Source organism: Calidris pugnax, unplaced genomic scaffold (genome assembly GCF_001431845.1).
Source record: "Calidris pugnax isolate Ruff unplaced genomic scaffold, ASM143184v1 scaffold28, whole genome shotgun sequence".
NCBI classification, from domain to species: domain Eukaryota; kingdom Metazoa; phylum Chordata; class Aves; order Charadriiformes; family Scolopacidae; genus Calidris; species Calidris pugnax.
In genome coordinates this window covers 20,281,279-20,305,126 of record NW_015090842.1, presented here as the reverse complement: position 1 = coordinate 20,305,126, position 23,848 = coordinate 20,281,279, and the positions used below count along the sequence as shown (strand labels likewise).

General features: G+C 41.6%; 2 protein-coding genes across 4 annotated transcripts in view; both read left to right on the top strand.

Moving 5' to 3' along the window:
• Window positions 1–184: 184 nt before the first annotated feature.
• Window positions 185–7,457, top strand: HSDL1 (hydroxysteroid dehydrogenase like 1). 2 transcript variants are annotated; one of them, XM_014942437.1, is made up of 5 exons: window positions 185–318; window positions 818–1,050; window positions 3,431–3,876; window positions 5,844–6,071; window positions 6,981–7,457. In XM_014942437.1, exons 2-5 carry the CDS (start codon window positions 831–833, stop codon window positions 7,080–7,082), a joined length of 996 nt encoding a protein of 331 aa, XP_014797923.1. In that variant the 5' UTR covers window positions 185–318; window positions 818–830; the 3' UTR covers window positions 7,083–7,457. The 2 variants fall into 2 exon arrangements, with proteins under 2 accessions (XP_014797923.1, XP_014797921.1); XM_014942435.1 differs by lacking the exon at window positions 185–318 and having other exon boundaries at window positions 699–1,050.
• Window positions 7,458–8,433: 976 nt separating this feature from the next.
• The window catches only part of MBTPS1 (membrane bound transcription factor peptidase, site 1), a 28,180-nt gene continuing 12,765 nt past the window's right edge, over window positions 8,434–23,848 (top strand). Inside the window, exons 1-14 of one of the 2 annotated variants that reach the window (XM_014942391.1) lie at window positions 8,434–8,499; window positions 10,146–10,638; window positions 12,083–12,340; window positions 12,753–12,956; window positions 13,319–13,429; window positions 15,492–15,601; window positions 15,991–16,107; window positions 17,114–17,181; window positions 17,777–17,879; window positions 18,644–18,795; window positions 19,821–19,982; window positions 20,555–20,699; window positions 21,825–22,013; window positions 22,601–22,773. In XM_014942391.1, the coding sequence (XP_014797877.1) occupies window positions 10,452–10,638; window positions 12,083–12,340; window positions 12,753–12,956; window positions 13,319–13,429; window positions 15,492–15,601; window positions 15,991–16,107; window positions 17,114–17,181; window positions 17,777–17,879; window positions 18,644–18,795; window positions 19,821–19,982; window positions 20,555–20,699; window positions 21,825–22,013; window positions 22,601–22,773 (1,979 nt within the window). In that variant the 5' untranslated portion in view covers window positions 8,434–8,499; window positions 10,146–10,451. Of the gene's footprint in view, window positions 8,500–8,628; window positions 8,936–10,145; window positions 10,639–12,082; window positions 12,341–12,752; window positions 12,957–13,318; window positions 13,430–15,491; window positions 15,602–15,990; window positions 16,108–17,113; window positions 17,182–17,776; window positions 17,880–18,643; window positions 18,796–19,820; window positions 19,983–20,554; window positions 20,700–21,824; window positions 22,014–22,600; window positions 22,774–23,848 lie in introns of those variants that run through there. The other variant, XM_014942392.1, reaches the window with a different exon arrangement.

The window sequence follows — 23,848 nt, the reverse complement described above, 5'->3', positions numbered from 1 at the left end:
GGCGGGGGTGAGGCGGCGGGCCGGTCCCGAGCGGCGCTGTCCGTCCCCGCAGGGTGAGGCCTGTGGCACGCAGCGGGGCTGGGCGAGCGGGCAGGGTGTGGGCGGCCCTAAAGGCAGCGGCGGTGAGGAGCCCGCTCCGGCGGTAGGCGAGGTGCTGCCGAGGAGTAGGCCGTTGGGTTTTGTGCTTGTTTTTAAAAAATTGCTCACTCGTAAAAACCTTGTGAGGAGGCACAGCAAGCTTTCTAGTGAAAGCTGGTGACATTAATGCGGGGCACCGTCCCGTGGCTCAAGGGTTTCCAAGACATAAGGACACGGCAGGTGCGGTGTGTGTGCTGGGAAATAGGCAGTGCTTCGGGATAGCACCGGGGACTTTATAAAGTTACGTGTCTGTCTCAGCTTGCTGTGTCTCTCCTGTAGCCATCTGTGCTTGGGAGAGTGTTATTTCTTGCGTGCTCAGCTTGTTGTCCTTGCCTCTTCTACGGGTGAATCTTAATCTTCCAAAACCTAATTTTTCAGTTGAGCTTCCCTTATCTGCTTGGACTCAAATTGCTTCATTTACAGCATCATTGATTTGTGTTATTGCAGTATAACTGATTAACAGCTAAGCCCTTGAACAGTAGCTTGAACTAAGGCTTGAACAGTAGCTAAAACAGTGAGGATGATGGTAGGCAATACCCACATTTTTGTGGCTTTTTCTGCATCAAAGTGGTGCTCAGGCTGCATGTGCTGACTCTCAGAACTTATCCGTTCAGTCTGAAGAGTTTATGTGGCCCAAGAGGCGATTGTCATTGCCTGTGTCTCTCTTATTTTTTTCCAGGCTTTTGATCACCATGGCTGCAGTGGATCGTTTCTACCTTCTGTACAGAGAGATCAGCCGTTCCTGCAGTTTTTACATAGAGGCCCTGGCTATAGTTGGAGCATGGTACACAGTCAGAAAGTGTGTGTCTCTTGCGTTTGACACTTACAGCATGTTGAGGTTGCATTTAATTCCAAAGCTGGGTGGCGAGATTGATCTTGTCAAGCGCTATGGAAAATGGGCTGTGGTCACAGGTAAGTGATATAAAATACTGTGCTGGTACTATAAAAATTACTAGCTTATATTGTTGGTCGAGCTTTATGTCACAAGCTGTGCCTGCATTATCGCAGGTTGCAAGTTTATCTTCTTGAGCAGTGACAGTTGTTCAGTGCCCTACTAAATTCACTTCCTCAGGAGATGGTTGAGCTCAGTGCATTGACTGACTGCTGGGAAAGAATCACAGAGCAATTTTTACCCATAATTGCAAGGTATAACCGGAACACATACAGGTGTAGACAGAGATGTAGACAAAATCCTTTTTTTGCTATGTGCTTTTCACATGTGCTCGAGTTGTTCAACGAGGTTTAAGTCATGTACTACTGACGTGCTTGCCTTTCATTAAGGTTCTACTCTAAGCTCTCTGTTGTCATAGAAAATATAAAACTTATATGAGGTGGGATTGCAGAAGGTTGCTACTGACAATCATGGAAACACGGTGGGATGACACACACAACTGGAGTGCTGCAAAGGATGGCTGTAAACTCTTCAGAAGGGATAGGCCAGGAAGGAGAGGTGGTGGGATGGCCCTGTATGTTAGGGAGTGTTTTGGTTAGAGCTGAAGGATGGGGAGAATAGGTATGTGTGGGGAGGAGAATGGGTGTTTATGGGTGAAATCAGGGGGGAAAGCCAGCAAGGTGGATACCATGTTGCGAATCTGTCTCTTCACCCAACCAGGATGAAAACACAGAAGTCTCACAATCGCTAGCCCTTGTTCTTGTGGGGGACTTCAACTTACCAGGCATCTGCTGGAAATACAGTACAGCAGAGAGGAAACAGTCTAAGAAGTTCCTGGAGTGTGTGTTGAGAAAAATTTCCTGACACAGCTGGTGAGGGAGCCAACTAGGGACAGTGCCCTGCTGAGCCTGCAGTTTAAGAGGAAACAGTCTAAGAAGTTCCTGGAGTGTGTGTTGAGAAAAATTTCCTGACACAGCTGGTGAGGGAGCCAACTAGGGACAGTGCCCTGCTGAGCCTGCAGTTTATGACCAGAGAAGGACTTGTGGGGGATGTGATGGCTGGAGACCGTCTTGGGCATAGTTATCACAAAGTGACAGAGTTTTTGATTCTTGAAGAAGTACAGAGCAGGGGGGGATCAGGAGAATTGCTACCTTGGAGTTCTGGAGGGCATACTTTGGACTGTTTAGGAGCCTGGTTGAGAGAGTCCTTTGGGAGGCAGTCCTGAAGGGGAAAGGAGTCCAGAAAGGTTGGATGTTCTTCAAGAAGGAAATCTTAGAAGTGCAGGACCTGGCCGTCCCCATGTGACATAAGATAAGCCAGCGGGGAAGATGACTGGCCTGGCTGAATAGAGAGCTTTAGCTGGAACTGAGGAAAAAAAGAGTAGTTGCCCTCAGTAAGCCTGCAGACGGCACCAAGTTAGGTGGGAGTGTTGATCTGCCTGAGGGTAGGAAAGCTCTACAGGAGGATCTGACAGGCTGGATTGATGGGCTGAGGCCAGTGGTATGAGGTTCAACAAGGCCAAGTGCTGGGTCCTGCACTTGGGTCACACCAATCCCATGAACACTACAGGCCTGGAGAAGAGTGCCTGAAGCTGCCCAGCGGAAAAGAACCTCAGCGTGTTGGTCGGCTGAATATGAGCCAGCAGTGTGCCCAGGTGGCCAAGAAGGCCAACAGCATCCTGGCCTGTATCAGAAAGTGTGGCCAGCAGGACTGGGGCAGTGATTGTCCCCCTGTACTTGGCACTGGTGAGGCCCCACCTCGAGGGCTGTGTCCAGTTTTGGGCTCCTCACTAGAAGAAAAAATTGAGGTGCTGGAGCGGGTCCAGAGAAGAGCAATGAAGCTGGTGAGGGGTCTGGAGCACAAGTCTTGTGAGAAGAGGCTGAGGGAGCTGGGGTTGTTCAGCCTGGAGAAAAGGAGGCTGAGGGGAGACCTCGCTCTCTACAACTCCCTGAAAGGAGCGAGTAGCCAGGGGGGTCGGTCTCTTCTCACAAGGAAATGGTGATAGAACAAAAGTAAATAGCCTCAAGTTGTGCCAGGGGAGGTTTGGGATGGATATTAGGAAAAAATTCTACACCAGAAGGGTTATTAAGCATTGGAATAGGCTACCCAGGAAAATGTTAGAGTTACCATCCCTGGAGGTATTTCAGAGATGGGTAGATGTGGTGCTGAGGGACATGGTTTAGTGGTGGACTTGGCAGTGCTGGGTTAATGATTGGACTCGATCTTAAAGGTCTTTTCCAACCTAAATGATTCTGTGACGTTGTCTTTATTGTGGTTTTGAGATCACCATATTCAGTGCCACATGATCTTCAGATCTTCAAGCTATAATTGAAAGGACTGCCAAAAGACAAGGGTGAGGCTGTTCTGACTTTCACCTTGTTTTTCTATTTTCTATTACAGGTAGCACAGATGGTATTGGGAAGGCGTATGCTGAAGAACTGGCAAAGCGTGGTGTCAACATCATCTTAATCAGCCGAAACAAGGAGAAGTTGGAGTCTGTATCTAGAAGCATATCTGAAACCTATAAAGTGGAAACAGATTTCATAGTAGCTGACTTCAGCAAGGGGCGTGAGCCTTACCCAGCCATTAGGGAGGCTCTGAAAGACAGAGAAATTGGCATTTTGGTGAATAATGTAGGAATGTTTTATCCCTACCCGGACTATTTTACCAACCTGTCAGAGGATGTGCTGTGGGACATGATCAACATAAATATTGTTTCTGCTAACATGATGATGCATATTGTGCTGCCGCGCATGGTAGAGAAGATGAGAGGGGCAATTGTGAATGTTTCTTCTGCGTCCTGTTGTCAGCCGACACCAATGCTGACAATCTATGGAGCCTCTAAAGTAAGTTGGGGTGTTGTGTTTAATGGTATGCACTGAAAAGTAGATGCATTATAGATTGGTTGTAAACACATTCAGCAAGGATATCACAATGTACTTCAAAGTTTTTTAGGGGTTTGTTAAAGTATCAGAGGTGAATGCTACACATAATATGCAGTAAACTCTTTGTCTTCACCAATACTGGGCTTTGAACCAAATTCAGTGCTATTTGGATTATGTGTGAATGGTAGCATAACAGTAGTTTTAGGAGAAATGTTACCTTCCTCAGAGGAATGATGTGGAAAGCAAAGTGTCAGTTCTATGAGCCATTGAAAGGGTCAAGAATTTCAGCCGTCTTCTTCAGCTGAACTGTGCAGACATACCTCAAGCTACCTACATGGTCATATTTGGTAGTAAGAAAGGCTCTCTACTCATGCTTAGGCCACCGTTACAACAAGGGCTGTGGCCAAATCAAGCCACTGCTTCACCTAACACCAAGTGGCAGAAAGCTTCCGATGTCATTGTCTGTACCATATTTGGGGAGAAGTGAAAAGAACTTTCCCCCTCATAATTATTTTTCCTGGGGAGATCCAGTCAGTAATGAATAGGATGGGGCAGCTGGGTGATGCTGGAAGTATGAATGCAGGTAGGGATGTGGATTTACAATGGATGACTTGCTCCTGAATCCACAAAAGCAGCGGAGATTGTAGAAGGATCTTGTCTCCATCTGGAGTGTAAACAAGTGGTTGTTGCTCCCAGCTGTGGGTGTCTGCCCTCTGCTGTAGCCTAACCCCTGTGCAACTTTGCTCCTGGGATAGCTTTTGCCAGTACTTCCTTTTGCCTGGAGCAAACCCAGCTCTTATTACCCCAGGTATAAAACTCACTGTGGATTTTCTTCAGTGTTGAAACTGGCTTAACATTCCTGTTTCTGTTGCAGAGTATCTCTTCCCTTGGTTAAGTGTATGTAAAACTGCAACTAAATCAATTAAAAGGCCTGAATGAAAAAGAACAGAACAAAACCAGGTGTACCGAAGTTTCTTCCTTTAGCTGCCAGCATTAATCCAAATCCTAGATCAGCAATCTGGTTTAAAGCCTGGCCTCTACATCGGCACAGAAGTGGGTACAAGCCGCTCTAGCATCCTAAGTCTCTGTGCCTGTAAGGTGTTTGAAGTGGTAGGTTATTTTGTTTGTTTTCCTAAAGCAGGCATAAGAGCATTTGTGGAAAGTGCTTTCCTAACAGTCTGTTGGAAACCAAGCTTTTGTGAGGCTGTTTGGGAGCAGAAACCCATTCACTCATAAGCAGAGTCTAAGATGCTCTTTCTCAGGGGGTGACTGAGTGTGCAGCGCAGTGGTAGCTTCAGTATGGCATCAGTGTTCCTCCTTGATAAGACTGAGCCATGCTCAGTTTCCCGTCTGATTCCAGCAATCCCATTTACCAGGCTCGTGCTTTTTTTATATTAGTCTGTAAATATAAAATTAACTAAAGGAGATAATACAGATGCACATAAACAAATGCATGTTTAATTTGGCACAAGGGAGTCCCAGGAAGTAATTAACCTAGCTTCTGGGGAAGATCAGCTGGAATATGAAATTAACCTGTAAATGTGTTAAGGAATAGGTATTCATTTTGTCTTTTTGACAGTAGTATGTTTAGTTAGATTTGGAGCGTCTCCTGCAGTGTCCTCAAACTAAACAAGGTGTTTGTTTTACATGAAATAAATGTTTCTGTATTGTTTTTAGGCAGAAATTGTCAGATTTTCTTGTTAAATTCACATCAGAGATTTAAGCAGTCACTTTGTCCTACAAGTTGCTGTACTGTTGCAGGTTTTTAGCAAACGAATAGCAACTAATAGAACTGTTGGTAGTGCTTTAGAAATGTATATATCTATACTATTTATTCAAGGTTTTATATAAAACTCTGCCCTAAGACTTGATTGTTTTTATTAAAAAAAAAGAAAAAAAAAGATGTCTTTCTGTTTTTGTCTTTCTAGACCTACTTGGACTATTTCAGTAGAGCACTACATTATGAGTATGCCTCAAAAGGAATTTTTGTTCAGAGTTTAACCCCATTCGTAATTGCCACAAAAATGGTAGCATGCAGCAGCACTGCATCAAAGAGATCTTTCTTTTTCCCTTCTGCTGAAGAATATGCAAGTCATGCTGTTTCTACTCTTGGGTTATCCACAAGGACTACTGGATACTGGAAGCATGCAATAAAGGTAACAGAATTCATTAAACTATTTCCTGTTTGTCAATGGAAGTAAATAAGCTGTTTACTTTCTTAGGAATCTGAATGAAAACTATGCTTGTATCCTGAAACAGTGCAATATATATTGTAGGATTTAAAGGCATTGCACCGTATTTTGTCACTAATTCTGCTTTAGAAAATTGCACTCAGGCATGCTTATTTTTAGAATGAGAGGGTGAATCCAATTCCCACTTGAAATGCACAGCGGAAATGGGAAAGAGACAACTTTTTATTCAAAAGCACAGGGTATCTTGTTTCACTTGGGGTGTTGCTGATTGGGCAAGCATTTCACTGTCTTCTGTGAGCAGAAGCAGCTTTTTTCAGTCTTAATTTATTGAGCATATTTTTACTCTGGGGAGGAGTGGGTAGGGAGGATGGAATAACAGCAGGGGAAAAACCCCACATTTTTATCCTACGCTATCTGGAAGCAGGTCCTCCGTATGTTGACTTTTCATTTTTGGGCACAGACTGTGGGCTCCAAAGAATGTTGGTCACCTCTCGTGTCCTACTGCATGGCTTTCTGTAGCATTAGGTCAAGTAGAAGGACTTGAAGTAGGGATTAGTCCAAAAGGAATAAAAGAGATGAGGAGGATTCCGGCAAGATGTGGCAGTTAAAGGAAGTGGACAGTACTGCTGCTGCGAACATGAGCAAACCACTTCAGAATTTATTTCCAGAAGCTAACTGTTCAGTCATGTGCACCACTTCCAAAATGTCTAAATATATTTACTTACCCGGGTTTGAATTTAAGGCTTAGTTTCTGATGTTCGAGCAGGTTTTGCCTTGCTTTAGTGGTAATTTGAAAAACTTTTTTAATGCAATATATTTTAATCTCTCCTTTCCTTTCCTTTTTTTTTGTTGTCTCCCTGTGCCTCTCCACAGTTCACATTGGGTGAGCGCATACCTGAATGGATCTGGGCATGGTTTGCAATGTATTTTGGCAGAATTATACGCAAAGAAGCTTTAACATGCAAAGTGAAATAGGAATATCCTGACATCCTGTGTAATGAGTGCTATATTCCGATCAGTGCTGCAAAACTGTTTAGTGAACCTTGGTGGACTTACTGTAATTTATCCATACCTTGCTCAACAAGCTACCTGCAACCTTGACATCAGAAGTTTGGATCCTTGCTGTATCCTTGTGTTAAATAGTTCAGCTTTCCTCCATGACAAAGAGCTGATCTTGTTGAGGTTGATTTCTGTTCTCTTCGAGGTAATTTGGCAGGAGCAGGTAACTTGTAAACTTGACAACTTGTAAAGTTGACAGAATTTGAGAATTCCCCAAATCTGTCAGAAACGGGCCCCCAAAAATCATTTTGTTAAAATAAACCAATTCCAGTCAACTGTATTGTTTCTTTATTACATAGTTTTGTGTAACTTTTCTGTTTTTGTAACAGCAGATGTTTGTCTGTTTTAAGTGCAAATGTTGTTTCTTTTGAATGATCTCAAGGAACTTCTCAAAATTAAGGTGATACTGACTTGGAGGTTGTTTAAATGACGGAAAAGGTCTTACAGAGCTGTAAAGGAATTTGGAGATAGGCTTGTATGTTTTCTTCTTCAAAGTGTGAATATTTTAAATACTGCTTCAGCAATCTCAAATACAGCTGGAGAAACTGAATAAAGAATCTCTAGTCTTCCTGGCAAGTGTTAAACCCCATTCACCCACACCTGAAGAATCCATTTCTCAAACAGCCTTAGTCCTCAGCTCAGGAAGGACATGGAGCTGTTGGGGCGAGGCCAGAGGAGGCCACGGAGATGCTGCAAGGGCTGGAGCCCCTCTGCTGTGAGGACAGGCTGAGAGAGTTGGGAGGGTTCAGCCTGGAGAAGGCTCCAGAGAGACCTTGGAGCCCCTTCCAGTCCCTGAAGGGGCACCAGGAAAGCTGGGGAAGGACTCTTGATCAGGGGAGGAAAGCGATAGGACAAGGGGGAACAGTTTTAAACTGAAAGAAGGGAGATTTAGATGAAACATTAGGAAGAACTTCTTTGCTGTGAGGGTGGTGAGAGCCTGGCCCAGGTTGCCCAGAGAAGCTGTGGCTGCCCCATCCCTGGAGGGGTTCAAGGCCAGGTTGGAGGGGGCTTGGAGCAACCTGTTGTGGTGGGAGGTGTCCCTGCCCCGGGCAGGGGGTTGGAACTCGATGATCTTTAAGGTCCCTTCCAGCCCAAACCATTCTGTGTTTCTTTAAAGGGCGACTGCTCCCGGCCTCCTTACTGCCTCCGGCGGGAAACTTCCCTCACGGTAACCGCCGGTCCCTCGGCAGCCATCACGCCTCACCGCACATGCGCTCCCCGCGCAGCCCCTCCCCCTCGCGCCATGCGCATGCGCTGGCCGCTATGGGGCTCTCGCGAGAGCGCTGTGGTAAACAGCGCAGAAAATGGCGGCGGCGGGCCTGGTGGCGGCACGGTGAGCGGGCGGTGGGCGAGGGGCGCGGAGGAGGGAGCGGGACGGTGGCGCGGCTGCTGCTTCCGTCGCGCCGTTTCTGTGTGTAGGCTGTGGGGGAGCGCTGTGCTGTCAAGGTTTGGGGGTGCGGAGCGGGCGGCAGAAGCTGGGCCTCCCGGTCGCCTTTCCCGGTGCCCCTCGTTTCTGGGGCTGCCTCGTCCTGCCACGGCAGGGGCCGAGCTCCCCGAACGGGATGGCTCCTCGGCTGCCTGCCGCCTCCGCGCCGGTGCTCTATGGGCCTCTCCCGGCCGACTATCTGCGGAGATCCCGTGGCTCGCTCTGGGCTACCCTCGCTTCAGAAAAACCGGGGATTAACTCCAAACGTAGCCGTTCTAGGACGAATCAACAAGTTTAAGTTCCTGTCCAGCCCCAAACGCTAAGGGTGTTAAACAGAATAAAGGTGTGAGCGTGTTGTTCTTTGCTCTTGGTTTCTATGATATTTCAGCATAATGCTTGCATACAGTCTGTTATCGGACAAAAGGATGTTTGTTTTGCTCATTAGTGTAGTTGATTTATTTTTTTTTTAATTGCTTCAGGGGTTATAAACCAACGAACGGAGTGATAAGGTAGAGAGAGCTCAGCCAATACCAGCGTGTTGATGTACAGTAACTATGTCTAATTTAAGGACGAAGAGGAAACTGTAATCACAAGTAGTTTACAGTCTGTCATGGTGTTGTCAGTCAGCTAGAAATAGAGGGAAATTCTATCCCTGTTACAAGGAAATACTTAAGAATGCTAAATAAAGTTAAGTAACATTGAGGTAAGAGCTGTCACATGCAGACTTGATTTATTGTGTTGTTGTACTGTGAAGTCATCCTGTCATTGTCCTAAATAGTGTGAATTCCCTAATAAGGCTCCTACTTTTCAATCCTGGTTGCTGCACCAATATATAGTTGTGCTCTGCTTCTCCATGGGGTATGACAGACCAGGTGAAAATGTTTCTCTTCGCTCATATCTTAATAGCTTTTTATCTATCAATTGCTAGACAAATGCTTGGAATTTTAAAAAATGCTTTTCTTGAATGGTTCCTGTACTTTGTGAGCCCACGTTTTAAGTAGCTCACATTCCACCTCAAGAAAATTTGAAAGACTTTTTTCACGCTAATTTTATCTTACAAGCACAGGGATTGAAAGTTTGCTTCCTGTCCTTACCAGCCCTTAGCACAGAGTTTGGATTTGATTCTTCTTGTGTAAAATGGCATACCGTAGCAGAATTTCTATTTGCTGCATTTCTGACTGGAAAAAAGCCACCGTATTTTTTTAAGTGCCTCTGGACAGTTTTTATCATGTTACTGTTTTATTTTACTTTTTCCTTTCATGGGTGTGGCTTGTCGTTTTTTTCTCTTTGCTCCCCTTACACAAAGGCTGGTAGAGTTTGGTTGTCACTGTTGCCTCTTCTGTTGTCAGGTTAATGCCTGAGTGTTCAATGTGTGCTCTGGGTGAGCAAGGAAGAAACGAACACATGTGAAAAAATACTGAATGAAACATATGAATAACTTTTTCTGTATTATTTCTAATACTAACTGCAAGGTGTCTATCTTCTGTGATTTTCCAGCTATATGTTTGCACAAATGTGAATCTAATTATTTTCTATATTGCCCTGCCTTACAGGTTGGCTTGCAATCAGCTTTCCTCATTCTTCTAGGGAGTTAACTTTGCCATCAGAAATGGGGTACAGGACTCAGCTACCACATCCTGAGTGACCAAATCCTTTAATACAAAATGGAGAAGAAGCGTAGAAAGAAATGAGCCTATTTATAAGGCTTTACCTCAAAAGACCATGAAATCTCTACTTATTTTGGACACAGCTTTAAGAATATCCGACTGATCAGCACAGTGAAAGCAACGTTTACTGAAACAAAAATGAACTAGTTTATAATGAAGAAAATTGTGATTTGAATATATGGAATTTTTGGAATGAAACCATTTTCTTCTATGACCATGAAGTTTGCAAACATCTGGTTTGTTCTGGTTGTTATTTTACTCTGTGGCAAAAAACACTTCGGTACCAGACTAGGGAATTCCTCTCATGAGGCTTACATATGCCCTGGATGTTCTCGCCTTACTTTGAAAGTGGAATTCACTTCGACAGTCGTGGAGCATGGTAATAAAGAGTTAAGCAGTGAAAAAAAAAAAAACCAAAAAAAACCAAAAAACCCTGTGAAGTTCAAGTATATGTTACTGATTTGTGGTGTTTGTGCAATTGTAACATTCAGAGAGTTTCTGTAGAAGCGTATAATCTGCTACATTCTCTGTATTCAAAAAGAGAAACAGATTTATTTTTCAAAGGTTCTTGGTTTAACTGGAGACAAGATTCCAAGAACAAGAGAAAGGAGAGAGGGGAAATAAAGAGGATGTTAAAAGTAAAAATGGAGCGTGAAGGCTGAGGTAGCCAAGCCTGGTCACTTACCTGTTTGTTTTGCCCCTGCCGGTGGTATATTTGAGGCTCTTTCATGAAATGTAACCATGAGTGGGCACTGAAGGGATGAGAGAGGCCAGAAATCTCTGTGGGTTTGTTCAAGGAAAAGTTTGGAAGCGATAGCACATGCACGGAAAAATTGCAAAGATAGTTGTAAAGGGAGCAGATGAAAGACAAAGTCAGCAGATATCACTGCTGATATGGCAAAGGATGGCAGTAGGACACCTTGACTCTTGAGTCAACCTGGTGCTCATGGGCACAATATCCATAGCGATGTTTTTGTGCATAGATACCCAAAAACGTACTGTGGCGAATGAAGTGGTGTGTGCTGAGGCTCAGCTCCGCTCACAAATCACTAATCTAGATCAAGGACTGGACTGTTGGGACCAACTTTGTTCTCTGTGCATGTCATACATACTTGGTGTCAGTAAAAGCACTAAAACGCAATACCATCTAAAGGCTAGACGAGGGAACCAGACTCTTTTCAGTAGTTGCCAGTGAGAGGACAAGGGGCAATGGGCACACGTTGGAACATAAAGGGTTCCACTTGAATATGAGGAAGAACTTTTTCACGGTGAGGGTGACAGAGCCCTGGAACAGGCTGCCCAGGGAAGTTGTGGAGTCCCCTTCTTTGGAGATTTTCAAGACCTGCCTGGATGCTCCTGAGTAACATGCTCTGACAAGTTCTGGGTGGTCCTGCTTTGGCAGGGGAGTTGGACTAGATGATCTCTATGGTCCCTTCCAACTCTAAAAATTCAGTGAAATTCAGTGAAATCATACATATCAAGAAGCATATTGAATTGGCATATCAAGCAGTTGTTTGTACTGCTGGATGTAACAGTAATTCTGTTACCTCTTCTCCCCCTCATCATTTCGCCTTTCTATGATACTTAGAATTCTACCTTCCTTTCAAAGGTTTTTATTCTATTTTGCAGATTTCCTGATGAAAAAAAAAAGCATTATATAGCACAGAAATAAATTGCAGATTTCTAAAAGCAACAAAAAGGTGTCTCAAATTGTGATTCTTTGTTCTGGAGAACTTAAAACAGAAATATTTTGACCTTTGCAATGTGAATGTGCGAGTAAACCGCTTAAACATCACTTCTGATAAGTTGTGCTCTTGTTCCAGAGTATATTGTGGCTTTTAATGGATACTTCACAGCTAAAGCTAGAAGTAAATTTATTTCAAGTGCACTAAAAAATAGTGATATTGAGAACTGGAGGATTGTACCTCGCAACAACCCAGCCAGTGACTATCCTAGTGATTTTGAAGTTATTCAGATCAATGAGAAACAGAAGGATGGAGTACTGACACTGGAAGATCATCCAAACATCAAGCGTGTAACACCTCAGCGGAAGGTCTTCCGATCACTCAAATATTTGGAGTGTAAGTAATTTTCTGCATGGTTGCATGAGATCTGCTTTGGAAGAGTCTTCTCAGCTTTATTTTGGACCATCAGCTTAGCATTATGCAAATGAGAAGTGCCCAGCTTTTATTTAATTCACAGAAATCTGTTCTTTTGCCTATAAAATTATTAGGGTCTTGTCATACCTCTGCTAAAGCGTGTCAAAGATTCCAACTACAATGTAGAAACATTTCTTTTGCAGCAATCACTTACCAGAGACTGTGGACCACTATATCCCTAGTAGATAAAAAGGAAGCTTTTACTGATTGTAATCAGGGAAAATGGGTACTCACTCGTCTAAAATTTTTGTTGTAAATTGATGTGTGTATTTGCATAAAGAGCTAATCTTTGGTTTTTCTCATACTGTATTTTCTTCATTCTCATTCTGTGTAGCTGATCCGATGTTGCACTGCAATGAAACTAGATGGACTCAAAAATGGCAATCATCTCGTCCCTTGCGAAGAGCAAGTCTTTCTTTAGGTTCCGGCTTCTGGCATGCAACAGGCCGACACTCGAGCAGGCGTTTGCTGAGAGCTATCCCACGTCAGGTTGCTCAGACCTTGCAGGCAGATGTCCTCTGGCAGATGGGTTATACAGGTAAGCTTTTGTCTCTTGGCTTAGAACAATTACCATCTTTGAAAGAACAAGTGAAGTGTAAGGAAAGGCTAATTGGCTCTTATGTGTTAATCCCTCACTGGGTATCAGTTCCAGAAAGATTGAGAAATACTTCATTGTTGTATACTTATGGACAGCTCTTCTGTGTATTTGTATACTCTACTTAAGAGAAATGGATCATATTTATGATCCGTGGTAGAATATCTGAATTGGAATATGTTTTCTTTAAGATCTATAACTTACTGAGCTTGTGACTTGCGTGCTACATCAAGTATAAATGTTTTCTTTGACATGATAGATTTGCTATGAACCTGAATCAGAAAAAATTGTCTTTTGTGTTATAGGTGCTGGTGTAAGAGTAGCAGTGTTTGACACTGGTCTGAGTGAGAAACATCCACATTTCAAAAATGTAAAGGAGAGAACAAACTGGACTAATGAAAGAACCTTGGATGATGGTGGGTTACTGTGCATAATTGTCCAACTATTCATGACACTGGCATGTTCTTTTTTTCTGTCGTAAAACTGCCGTTGCTGCTGTGGTGCTAACATCCATTGAAAGTATATATCTTGAGATTTTAAACTGAATTTTGCGGTGTCCTGTGCACTTTGTACTGATACCAAATTCAACAAAGAGTATTAAGGTTCCAGGAGGGTGTTGTGTAAGTATCCTTTGAATGATAGCATTTGAAAAGAGTCAGGGCAAGAAGACATAATTCAGGTATAAATATGTTGTCAAAGTAGGTGGAGGAGAGAGCAAACCCCACAAAGCTGTTTCATTCCTTTTCTTTTTTATGTGTTCTGCTGTTTCACCGCGCATACGTATTTCCATACCTGTGAGGGAGAGCATTTTCCTCCTTTACTGTGCAGTCCTAAACTGATCAGAGTTTTGGCACCTTCCTGTAAAGTTTTTCTAATCTGTATAGTTTTCATCAACAAACACTGTGCTGACTCATGCCCATCAACATTCCACAGAACTTTTTATTTTCTGCAGTATATTTGTGTTCCTTTTTCATATGTCAACCCTAGCTTGCCCTGACCGTGTGCTTTCACAGATTAACTTAATACAGTCTGGATCAGTGAGTCAGTTGGCAATTTAATCCCTTTAGAGTTCAAGATAATGCATATCTTGCTCAGTCTTGTGTGCACCTCTGTAGTTTTATTCCATGTAGTATTTCTTGGCGTTGCAGCACCTGATTTTTGTAGCACTTTCTATTAGTTCTGTGCCCAGGTGGTGGCTGAACAGGCAGATTAAAAGCACCGAAATAGAGTGCACACACTAAAGCTATTTTTTGTTGTTGGTTTTGAGGGGAGGAAAAAATGTGTTTTCTTGTCTTATTTTTCATCCTTAGCAAAATACAGTTATTACAGTTAGGATAAAAATCTTTTAAGAAGTTTATGTAAAAATAAATTGGCCTTGTGACTTGCATTTTTCAAAATAAGCTTTTTCTCTCGTGGTTGCTTTGTGTGGCTCTTGATTTTGCTGGTAGTAATCAGGAGCGGGTAGACTGGAGAGCGTATCGCTCCGAGTTTCATCAGCTGGTCCTCTGGCCTGGACAGCACTGGGAATTCTGGCCCCACCAAACCCAGTAGCAAAATAGGATTCAGGAAGACACTGAACCCAGTGTTTGCGGGTTGTTGTAAAGTCTGTTTTGTATAGGTGGTGTTTAATAGTGCAAATCCTTGACAATTAAATGGTTTGTCTGGTAACCTCATGAAGTTCAACCAGGCCAAGTGCAAGGTCCTGCACCTGGGTCACAGCAATCCCAGGCACAAATACAGGCTGGGCAGAGAATGGCTGGAGAGCAGCCCTTAGGAGAAGGACTTGGGAGTGCTCATGGATGAGAAGCTCCACATGAGCTGGCAATGTGCGCTGGCAGCCCAGAAAGCCAACCGCATCCTGGGCTGCATCAGGAGAAGTGTGGCCAGCAGGTCATGGGAGATGATTTTACCGCTCTACTCTGCGCTTGTGAGACCACACCTGGAGCACTGTGTCCTGCTCTGGAGTCCTCAACACAGGAAGGACATGGACCTGGTGGAACGGGTCCAGCGAAGGGCCATGAAAATGATCAGAGGGCTGGAGCACCTCTGCTACGAAGACAGGCTGAGAGAGCTGGGGTTGTTCAGCCTGGAGAAGAGAAGGCTCCAGGGAGATCTTAGAGCCCCTTCCAGTCCCTAAAAGGGCTCCAGGAAAGCTGGGGAGGGACTCTTTATCAGGTAGTGGAGTGATAGGATGAGTGGTAATGGTTTTAAATTGAAAGAGGGGAGATTTAGATTATATATTAGGAAGAAATTCCTTTCTGTGAGGGTGGTGAGACACTGGAACAGGTTGCCCAGAGAAGCTGTGGCTGCCCCATCCCTGGAGGGGTTCAAGGCCAGGTTGGATGGGGCTTTGAGCAACCTGGTCTGGTGGGAGGTGTCCCTGCCCAGGGCAGGGGCTTGGAACTCTTTAAGGTCCCTTCTAACTCTAACCATTCTGTGGTTCTATGATCTTACTTTGTTTCCTTCTCTCTGTGATAGGTTTAGGCCATGGGACCTTTGTAGCAGGTGTGATAGCCAGCATGAGAGAATGCCAGGGATTCGCTCCAAATGCTGAACTGCACATTTTCAGAGTATTCACCAATAACCAGGTAGTTATTTTACATGTGTTTCAATTTCTGTCTTTCCAGATTAATCCTGTATTAATTATTTCCTTTGGGAATATTACAAGCGCTTATAAATGTTGACATATTTTCTTTGATAAGTGGAAAGATACATCTTTCTGTTTAAAAGAGGCTTACTACAAGACATCTTACAGTTTCCTAATGCGGTATATTTTTCAGAAATGTTGTGTGGAAGTCTGGTCTGTATAGTGTTGGAGCAATCACTCAAATGTACTGAGTACTAGAAATATCAGGAGTCCATTGTCACTTTTATGCTTTATTTTGATGATGTTTCTCCCCTCTGTCTGAAGTCTGTATTATCATGGGATCATTGGATTTTCCAGTGATAGCTTTTCCCCTGCCTCTTTCTTACATAGGTCTCATATACATCTTGGTTTCTGGATGCCTTTAATTATGCAATTTTAAAGAAGATAGATGTGTTGAATCTAAGTATTGGTGGGCCAGACTTCATGGATCATCCATTTGTTGACAAGGTTAGTAAGGAGGAAATAAAGTGGTTGTGGTATTTATATCCCTCATACAAATGCTGGACTTGCAGAGCTTCTTGTTTGCCGCAGCTGCTGACAGATTCTGGTGCTGTTCACAGCTTCTGTGGAGGTTTCATTTGCATGAGAGAAATTTTGTACAGCTTACAAGGAATATATTTAAGGAATGGATTTAAAAAAAACCCAGACAGCCAAAATATTCAGGGAGCTTTTACAAAATGCTGTACGACTGTATGTTCTGCTAGGAAGTCTGACTCCCAAGCAGGCAACTAAGTGGGCCCTTAATAGAAGAAGCTTAACTGAAATCCACCCTTACTTTTTCTTTTTTTTAAATCAATGCATGGTTAATTTATTTCTTGAAAAAAATATGTATAGTGTGAATTTAGCAGCAAATTGTTTAAGAACAAATAGGTACAAGTACAGGTAGTTGATTCAGCTATGTGATAAGGGATTTGTTTCAGAATAAAATGGAATTAGATTTTTGTCTTTGTCAATGTTGTGGTTCCCTGAATTGTTTTTCTGTCCTTCAGAAGCACTAAGTGAATTAGTTTATGTTTTAAAAAAGGATAAAATCTTCTTTTGTAAAGGGTAATTAACGGATTCAAGGCATAGAAATTCTTTTTTTTTTTTTTTTGATAACTTGCATTGAATTTAGTTTGACAGTGACTTCACTATTCTCAGGGTTTTACTGGAGGGCATTCAGAATAACTTGATTCGGCATCTGGAGTGCCTTGTTGTGGGCATTTTTTCCTTTGACATAACCTAAATATGCCTTACCGGCAGTCTTGCTATTGAGGCTTGGTTATTGTTCACATAATCTTAAGAAAGTTTGGATCTTAGTAATGAATATACCAGTGAGATGTATTTTATAAGTCCCCGTAAGAAAAAGATCTTGGAATAATTGTTGGCTTATGTCAGGCACCATGGAGTGTATGTTTGCTAAAAAAGTCTCTTTTTTGTGGCAGAGCCTTATTGTACACGTTATTTTTTGTAGGTGTGGGAACTGACAGCTAACAATGTCATCATGGTATCTGCTATTGGCAATGATGGCCCTTTGTATGGGTAAGTTTCAATCGCTATTTCAAAGAAAATCAAGTATGTTGTTATTATATGGTTTTGGAAGTAGTTGTGCTTGGCTGAGAAGTTTCCCCTTCTCCTTTTTGCTGTAATCTGTTTATAGAAAATGATTCCAGTTAAACTCCTCTTTCCACTGTCCTTATCACTTGCTGTAGTAGTACTGCAATTTGTGAAGTACTTACCTACATATTTTTCATTGAAATGGTGGAAAGTCAGTAAAATAATAGCAGTACTCAGCTGGCATTCCCCTGTTACTGTGAGCAGATGTCACTGATCTTGAATATAGAAGGGATCAGACCAGAATGATTTGTGATATATTTCCAAAATAAATGCCTAAAAATAGATTTTGTTTTATCTTCAAGATACATGGTTTGGTGTTTACTGAGGTAGTTACTAAGTTACTAACTGCCTGAAAATTTGGTCTCACTGGTAAGTATAAATGTATTGGGTAGAACCAAAATGTTTTCTGTGGAGGTTAAAAAGAGTGCCTGACAGAAATCTGATGGCAGTGTGTCCATTATCAAGATAAACTTAGGATTGTCTTGGTTTTTTGATCTTCCAACCTCCTAACTTGTTCTAGGACTCTCAATAACCCTGCTGACCAGATGGATGTGATTGGAGTGGGTGGCATTGACTTTGAAGATAATATAGCTCGCTTTTCATCTAGGGGAATGACCACTTGGGTAAGCCACTTTGACCAGGGCCAGCCATATTTGCAGCCAAAATAAGCCTTGGAAAGGGAGCTTTTTTTGAAGGGGTAATCCCATGCAGATGGTACGTGTTGGAGTAACCAGTGATAAAAGATTTCATCAAAGATCAGAACAATTAGAGATTATAAGTCTTTAAGCAAGAAGCTTAATGTTCTTTGTGGGGTTTCTCATCATTAATCTTGACCGCTATTGACATTCTCTGGATTTGTAAAATGTCTGGTACCTTTTTGGTTTAATGTGAGGACTTTCCTGTGTGGTTAAATATGCAAAAATAAAGGCCTGCTCTTGTCCTTTGGTTTAAAAATGCTAGGATTTCCAGATGCTTCATGTAACATTGCACTTACTTGCCTGTTGAACCAAGGTGCCAGGTACTGCACACAAGATTTCAGATGAGATTGCATTGTGATCTCGATTAAGAGGACTATTATATGTTTCTGTTTGTGCTGTATCTCATTCATTAGCCTGGTAGCAGTGCGGTTATCCTTTTGTCAGTGATTTCGTGCTTAGCATAGGTACTAGAGTAATCAGCAATAATGTTAACATAGAAACATTGAGAACTTGTCATAAACAGCTTGAGTCCTTCTTCAGGTGTGACTTGCTATTCCATGATGCTGACCCTCAGCTAATTTAGTTGATGATTTTCCTTCTGAATGCCCTGCAGTTAGTTTAAATGCCCAGATGAGGCAACCAGTGTTCATTATGTATTAGGGCAATAATCCGTCTGTTTTCTTTCACAGGAGCTACCAGGAGGTTACGGTAGAGTGAAGCCTGATATTGTTACTTATGGCTCTGGAGTGAGAGGTTCAGGTATGAAAGGTGGATGTCGCTCTCTCTCTGGGACAAGTGTAGCATCTCCTGTGGTCGCAGGTGCTGTTACTTTGTTAGTGAGGTAAGTCTTAAATAAGAATCTCTAAAAATCTACTCTAAAAAATAAGAATCTACTCATGCAGGAGGGTCCTAAAAGGCCCTATAAAGGAACCCACCAAATAAAACTAAATTGTGTTTAGATGTAGGAAAACAAATCTGGAGGATAAAATCACGGTTCTTCTGCGTTAGACATTACCTTGTCTGATTAGGTCCAAGTTTCCTGGGAAAAACTTGAGAGCTGTTTTGAATAATAATAGTTACATCTCTGAAAATACAACTAGGGAGAACAATACTATAAAGTAATTTTGTCACTTTTTTTTTTACCATTTTGAGTTGCTGAGCTTGTCATTTGTGTTGTAGAAGTGCCCTAGTCTTTGAGCAGCTGCTCAAAGTAGGCACCTGTAGCAGATAATTATCTAAGTATTTATAAATGTTATAGTATTTAGGGTTTTATGGCTATTATCCGGTTGCGTAAGTCATTTGCTGCGCACTGAAGAACTGAAAGGAAGTTGCAAGTTGCTGAGTTGCAAGTCTGTACTTTGTGTTTCTCATTGCTACTACATAAACATGAGGCGAACTTTCATTTGAAAAATACTTATGCCAGAAATTCAAAGTCATCATCCTAATTGCCCCATAAAATGGTGTGTTTTTCTTTGAACAGTAAAGCTGTTTTTCCCTCTGGAAGAGTCACATTGCGAAAGATACCATCGAGTTTCCAGTTACAGAGGCTTTGATTTTCAGAATATTTCATTTAGCATATAAAAATACTATCCTGATTATAATGACCGCTGGTCATGGAGCACATTGTAAGGAGAAAAATTTATGTAATATTAGCTTTTAAGAGAAATGCGTCAGAAATTTGTCAGTCTTCTTCAGCTGTTCCAGTGAGAAATCAAGTAATAGACAAATATGAACTGTAGATATTGCTGGGTTTTGATTGCATTTTCTTAGATCAAATGACTGTTAAGGCAAAATTTACCATTCTACAGGACTAGCTAGAAACTGGAATAAAGGCCACCTAATGTGATCTGTTATTCCGCATTTCAGCACAGTTCAGAAGCGTGAAATGGTGAATCCAGCAAGTATGAAGCAGGCACTTATCGCGTCAGCACGTAGACTTCCTGGAGTCAACATGTTTGAACAAGGACATGGCAAGTTGGATCTTCTGAGAGCTTATCAGATCCTCAACAGCTATAAACCACAGGCCAGGTTAATTTTAATCCTTAATTAATCAATGACACACTATAATCTGCTTTATTTCTTGTAAGAGAGCAGGTGATGCATGTGCAACTCAGTTAAGCAATCTGTACTTATGCAACAAAGAGGTCTTGCACAGATTTTATGTAATTGCGAAGTATGAATTTTGACAAGAGTGGATTAAAAGTCAATGTATTTTCTGTGTAAGTTGTAGCAGTGTAGGGGATGAGAGAGTCTGTGAGAGCTAAATTTAATTTCTCTTCTAGCCTCAGATGTTATGAGTAATGTAACCTAGAATGCAACAGAAAAGTACTTAAATTTGAACTTTCCAGAATAAACACATTCTCACTGTGCTGAAAAGTTTTTTTTATTTCTTTTATTTTATGAAAATCTTTTCATAAAACTTAAAAAGAGGGGGAAGGAAAAAGATTTTGGGACAGATTAAGGAAGCGAGGCAAAAGCTTGATGGAGTAGCCATGACTTGTATGTTTTATCTGTAATTTTTTCATAGTTATGTTTAGTGGCATGTTCTTTTGTTTATTGATTTATTATTTTCTAATTTTATCTCTTCCATTCTGCTGTAGTTTGAGCCCAAGCTATATTGATTTGACGGAGTGTCCCTACATGTGGCCCTATTGTTCTCAGCCCATATATTATGGAGGGATGCCAACCATTGTTAATATTACTATCCTTAATGGTATGGGAGTCACTGGGAGAATTGTAGACAAGGTAAGATTTAATTTTGTTCCATGTCCTGACTGTTAATGTTGCTAAAAGCTTAACAGAAAAGACTATTTTAGCTATAAATTTCATAGAACAAATCAGATTTCGTAACTGCTGAGAGCAAGAGATGCAAAATGTTTGATTTTAAAGGACGCACCCAGATTAGTAAGATTTGTGAACATGAACTGTCTAAGAGTTTTCAAGCATTGCATTGATTTCAGAGGTGTGTAACGTTTTATTTTTGTGAAATCAGTTTTGATTTACAGCTGCTTAAAGATTTCTGATAGCGGTTAAAATCTTCCGGATGGACTTTCCTCTTGGGTTTTTTTTTTTTTGTTTGTTTGGAGCATAAGCAATCTCAGTAAAGGATCCTGACATTATGAATCATGCTTCCTCCATGGGTCAGAATGGCTTGAATGTATTGACTTAACAAGGTCTGCTGCCTGTGGAAGAACCTGTTCTTCTACACCAGTGATGTTGATTGTGTAGGTTGACTAGGGAGGTTTTTAATAATTTTTTTTTTTTTTTCATTAAGCTTTAAGTAAGTTTACATGTAGAACAAATTTGGGAAGTTACAAAGTGAAGTAAGGCACCTATTCCAAAACTCTAGTCAATGTAAATTAGCCTAATTTCTACTGTTTAGTGTGAATCCTGAGGTCTGTTTTGGATTTAAGCTTACTTTAAAGGGTATTGAAGCTCTTGTCCGACATCATTGGCTTATGGCAGTACTCTGACACAGCTGATGTAGTTTGCCTGTTTGTCTGTTACAGCGATAGCTCTCTTTGTTACCAAAAGGAAATTTTGCGTTCTTCCCAGTAAATTCTTGCACAGGACCCCGGAATGTTAAAATGAGTGCGCTTATGCAGCATGCTGTTCAGGTGGCTTCTTAGAGAGTCCTGCTTCTGAAAAGCCTGTAGTCGGGTCATTAAGACTATCACAATTAGGTTGATTCACTGACACAATGCCAACCTTTTGGGCTTTGTGGATGTTTTAAAATTTGACATAATCTTCAGAAGAGCTAAGATTTGTTATTTCTTCGTGTAGAGGAAGAGGGCCATGTGTGCAAAAGTACTGTGACTACAAATACTGGTTTGTATTTGAATACAATGTTCTGTATTCTTCATTTCACAGCCAGACTGGCAGCCCTATCTCCCCCAAAATGGGGATAACATCGAAGTGGCTTTCTCGTATTCCCCTGTGTTGTGGCCTTGGTCTGGATACTTAGCAATTTCCATCTCTGTAGCAAAGAAAGCAGCATCTTGGGAAGGCATTGCTCAAGGTCACGTTATGATCACAGTATCATCACCTGCAGAAGATGAAGTAAGTTCTGTGCATTTTGGTTTTTCTGTGTTAATAATTATTTAAGCTACTTCCCAACATACTTCATTCTAAGAGGTTGCTCTGGTCCCATCATTTGAAGCATAAATTAGATTGGGGTAGGAAATGGAAGACTACAATTAATGATCATTATAGGTGAGAGCATATCCACTGTGAATTGGATATGCTTTAGAATCAGAAAGCTTCTTTGATACAAACTTCATCATTTTGTTTGTTTATTGTGAATTCTAAGTAATGTGTTTTGAAAAAGAGATTACTTAAATATATATTTCTTCTAGAACCATGCTTAATGGTTCCAGAGAAGTTTTTAAAATTTTGAGTGATTGAATCAAATCACAGTTGTAACATATTTTAAGTATTTGTCATTCTGAGCATAAATATAACCTGTTGAGTGCAGAAAAAATACTAGGGTGATTTAAGGCAAAACTCACCTCTTTGTCTGCAGAGCTGGTACTGCTGACTAAAAGTAGATTTGATACTTCCTTTTTTTTTGATGTTTTACAATCAGCAGTTAACTGATGAATGTTCAGGGGGGGAAGGATTTCACTGTGGTTTGTTCTTTCCTTCAGTCTAAGAACGGTGCAGAGCAGACTTCAACAGTGAAGCTTCCAATAAAAGTGAAGATTATTCCTACTCCACCTCGTAGTAAGCGAGTTCTTTGGGATCAATATCATAATCTCCGTTATCCACCAGGATACTTCCCCAGGGATAATTTGAGGATGAAGAATGATCCGTTAGATTGGTATTTATCTCAGGTTCTATTAAATCAGTATTTCTTGATTGTGTGTTAATGATATGGGATATCTTTACAGAGTGCGAGAGAGCTCTTTCCTAAGAAATCCATGAAAAGCACATGGACTCTGCATGCTTTTGGTGCAGGATTATTTTTTTTTGTGCCTGGTGTTCTTATTCACATGAAATTAAAAGCTTTTAAAATGCACATTTAAGGCACTGAGATTTTTGTTTGGCTTTTGAAGTGTAGCATTTTTCTTTCCTGCCCTAATTTTTCCTGGGACGTTAAAGGGGCCACTTTATTAGCCACTTCAGCATTCGCCTATCAAAAAAAAATGAGCAATTTGAAAGACTGAATCCTAACGAAGAAATCCTTTGTCTGTTGAGGGAGACCAAAGGAGGGCTCGCCTCAGCTGATGTCTTCCGTAGATGGAGAGGGAAAGCAACCACAGGAAGAATTGTGCAGCGATTTATAAGTGAGGATTAATTGGGTCAGTGACTAAGACATATAGGCTTTTGGGAAGCTCCTTGGAACACTCAGATATGGCAAATGGGTAGGAACTCTCTGCTGAGTTTCAGCAATTATTTAATAAGTGAGGATTAATTGGGTCAGTGACTAAGACATATAGGCTTTTGGGAAGCTCCTTGGAACACTCAGATATGGCAAATGGGTAGGAACTCTCTGCTGAGTTTCAGCAATTAAAGGTGGTCCCTGTGTGTTTCTTACCATTAGTAGTTAAAACTGCTCTTACTGGTTCTTTTGTGAGGAGGAAGTCCTGTGAGGGGCATCTGGTTTTAATGCAGCAGTGTTTGTGTGTGACGTGATGCAAACATGTAGAATTATGTTTAGTAAGGAACATGCTCAACGTCCAGCTTTGACGGTATAACTAACGCTTCTCTGTAGCGCTTGGAACTTGTAATTTGTGAATAATTTTGCAAAGAGGAGATTGTGCTTGGAAAACTGCAGGTTATAATTTGAAGTGGACCTTTTAGAAAGGAAGCTAGGGAGTAATCTATAATTAAAATATTAAAATCAGATTTCTGCATGCCAGATATAATTGCCTTCAACACTTTTCTCTTTTCCT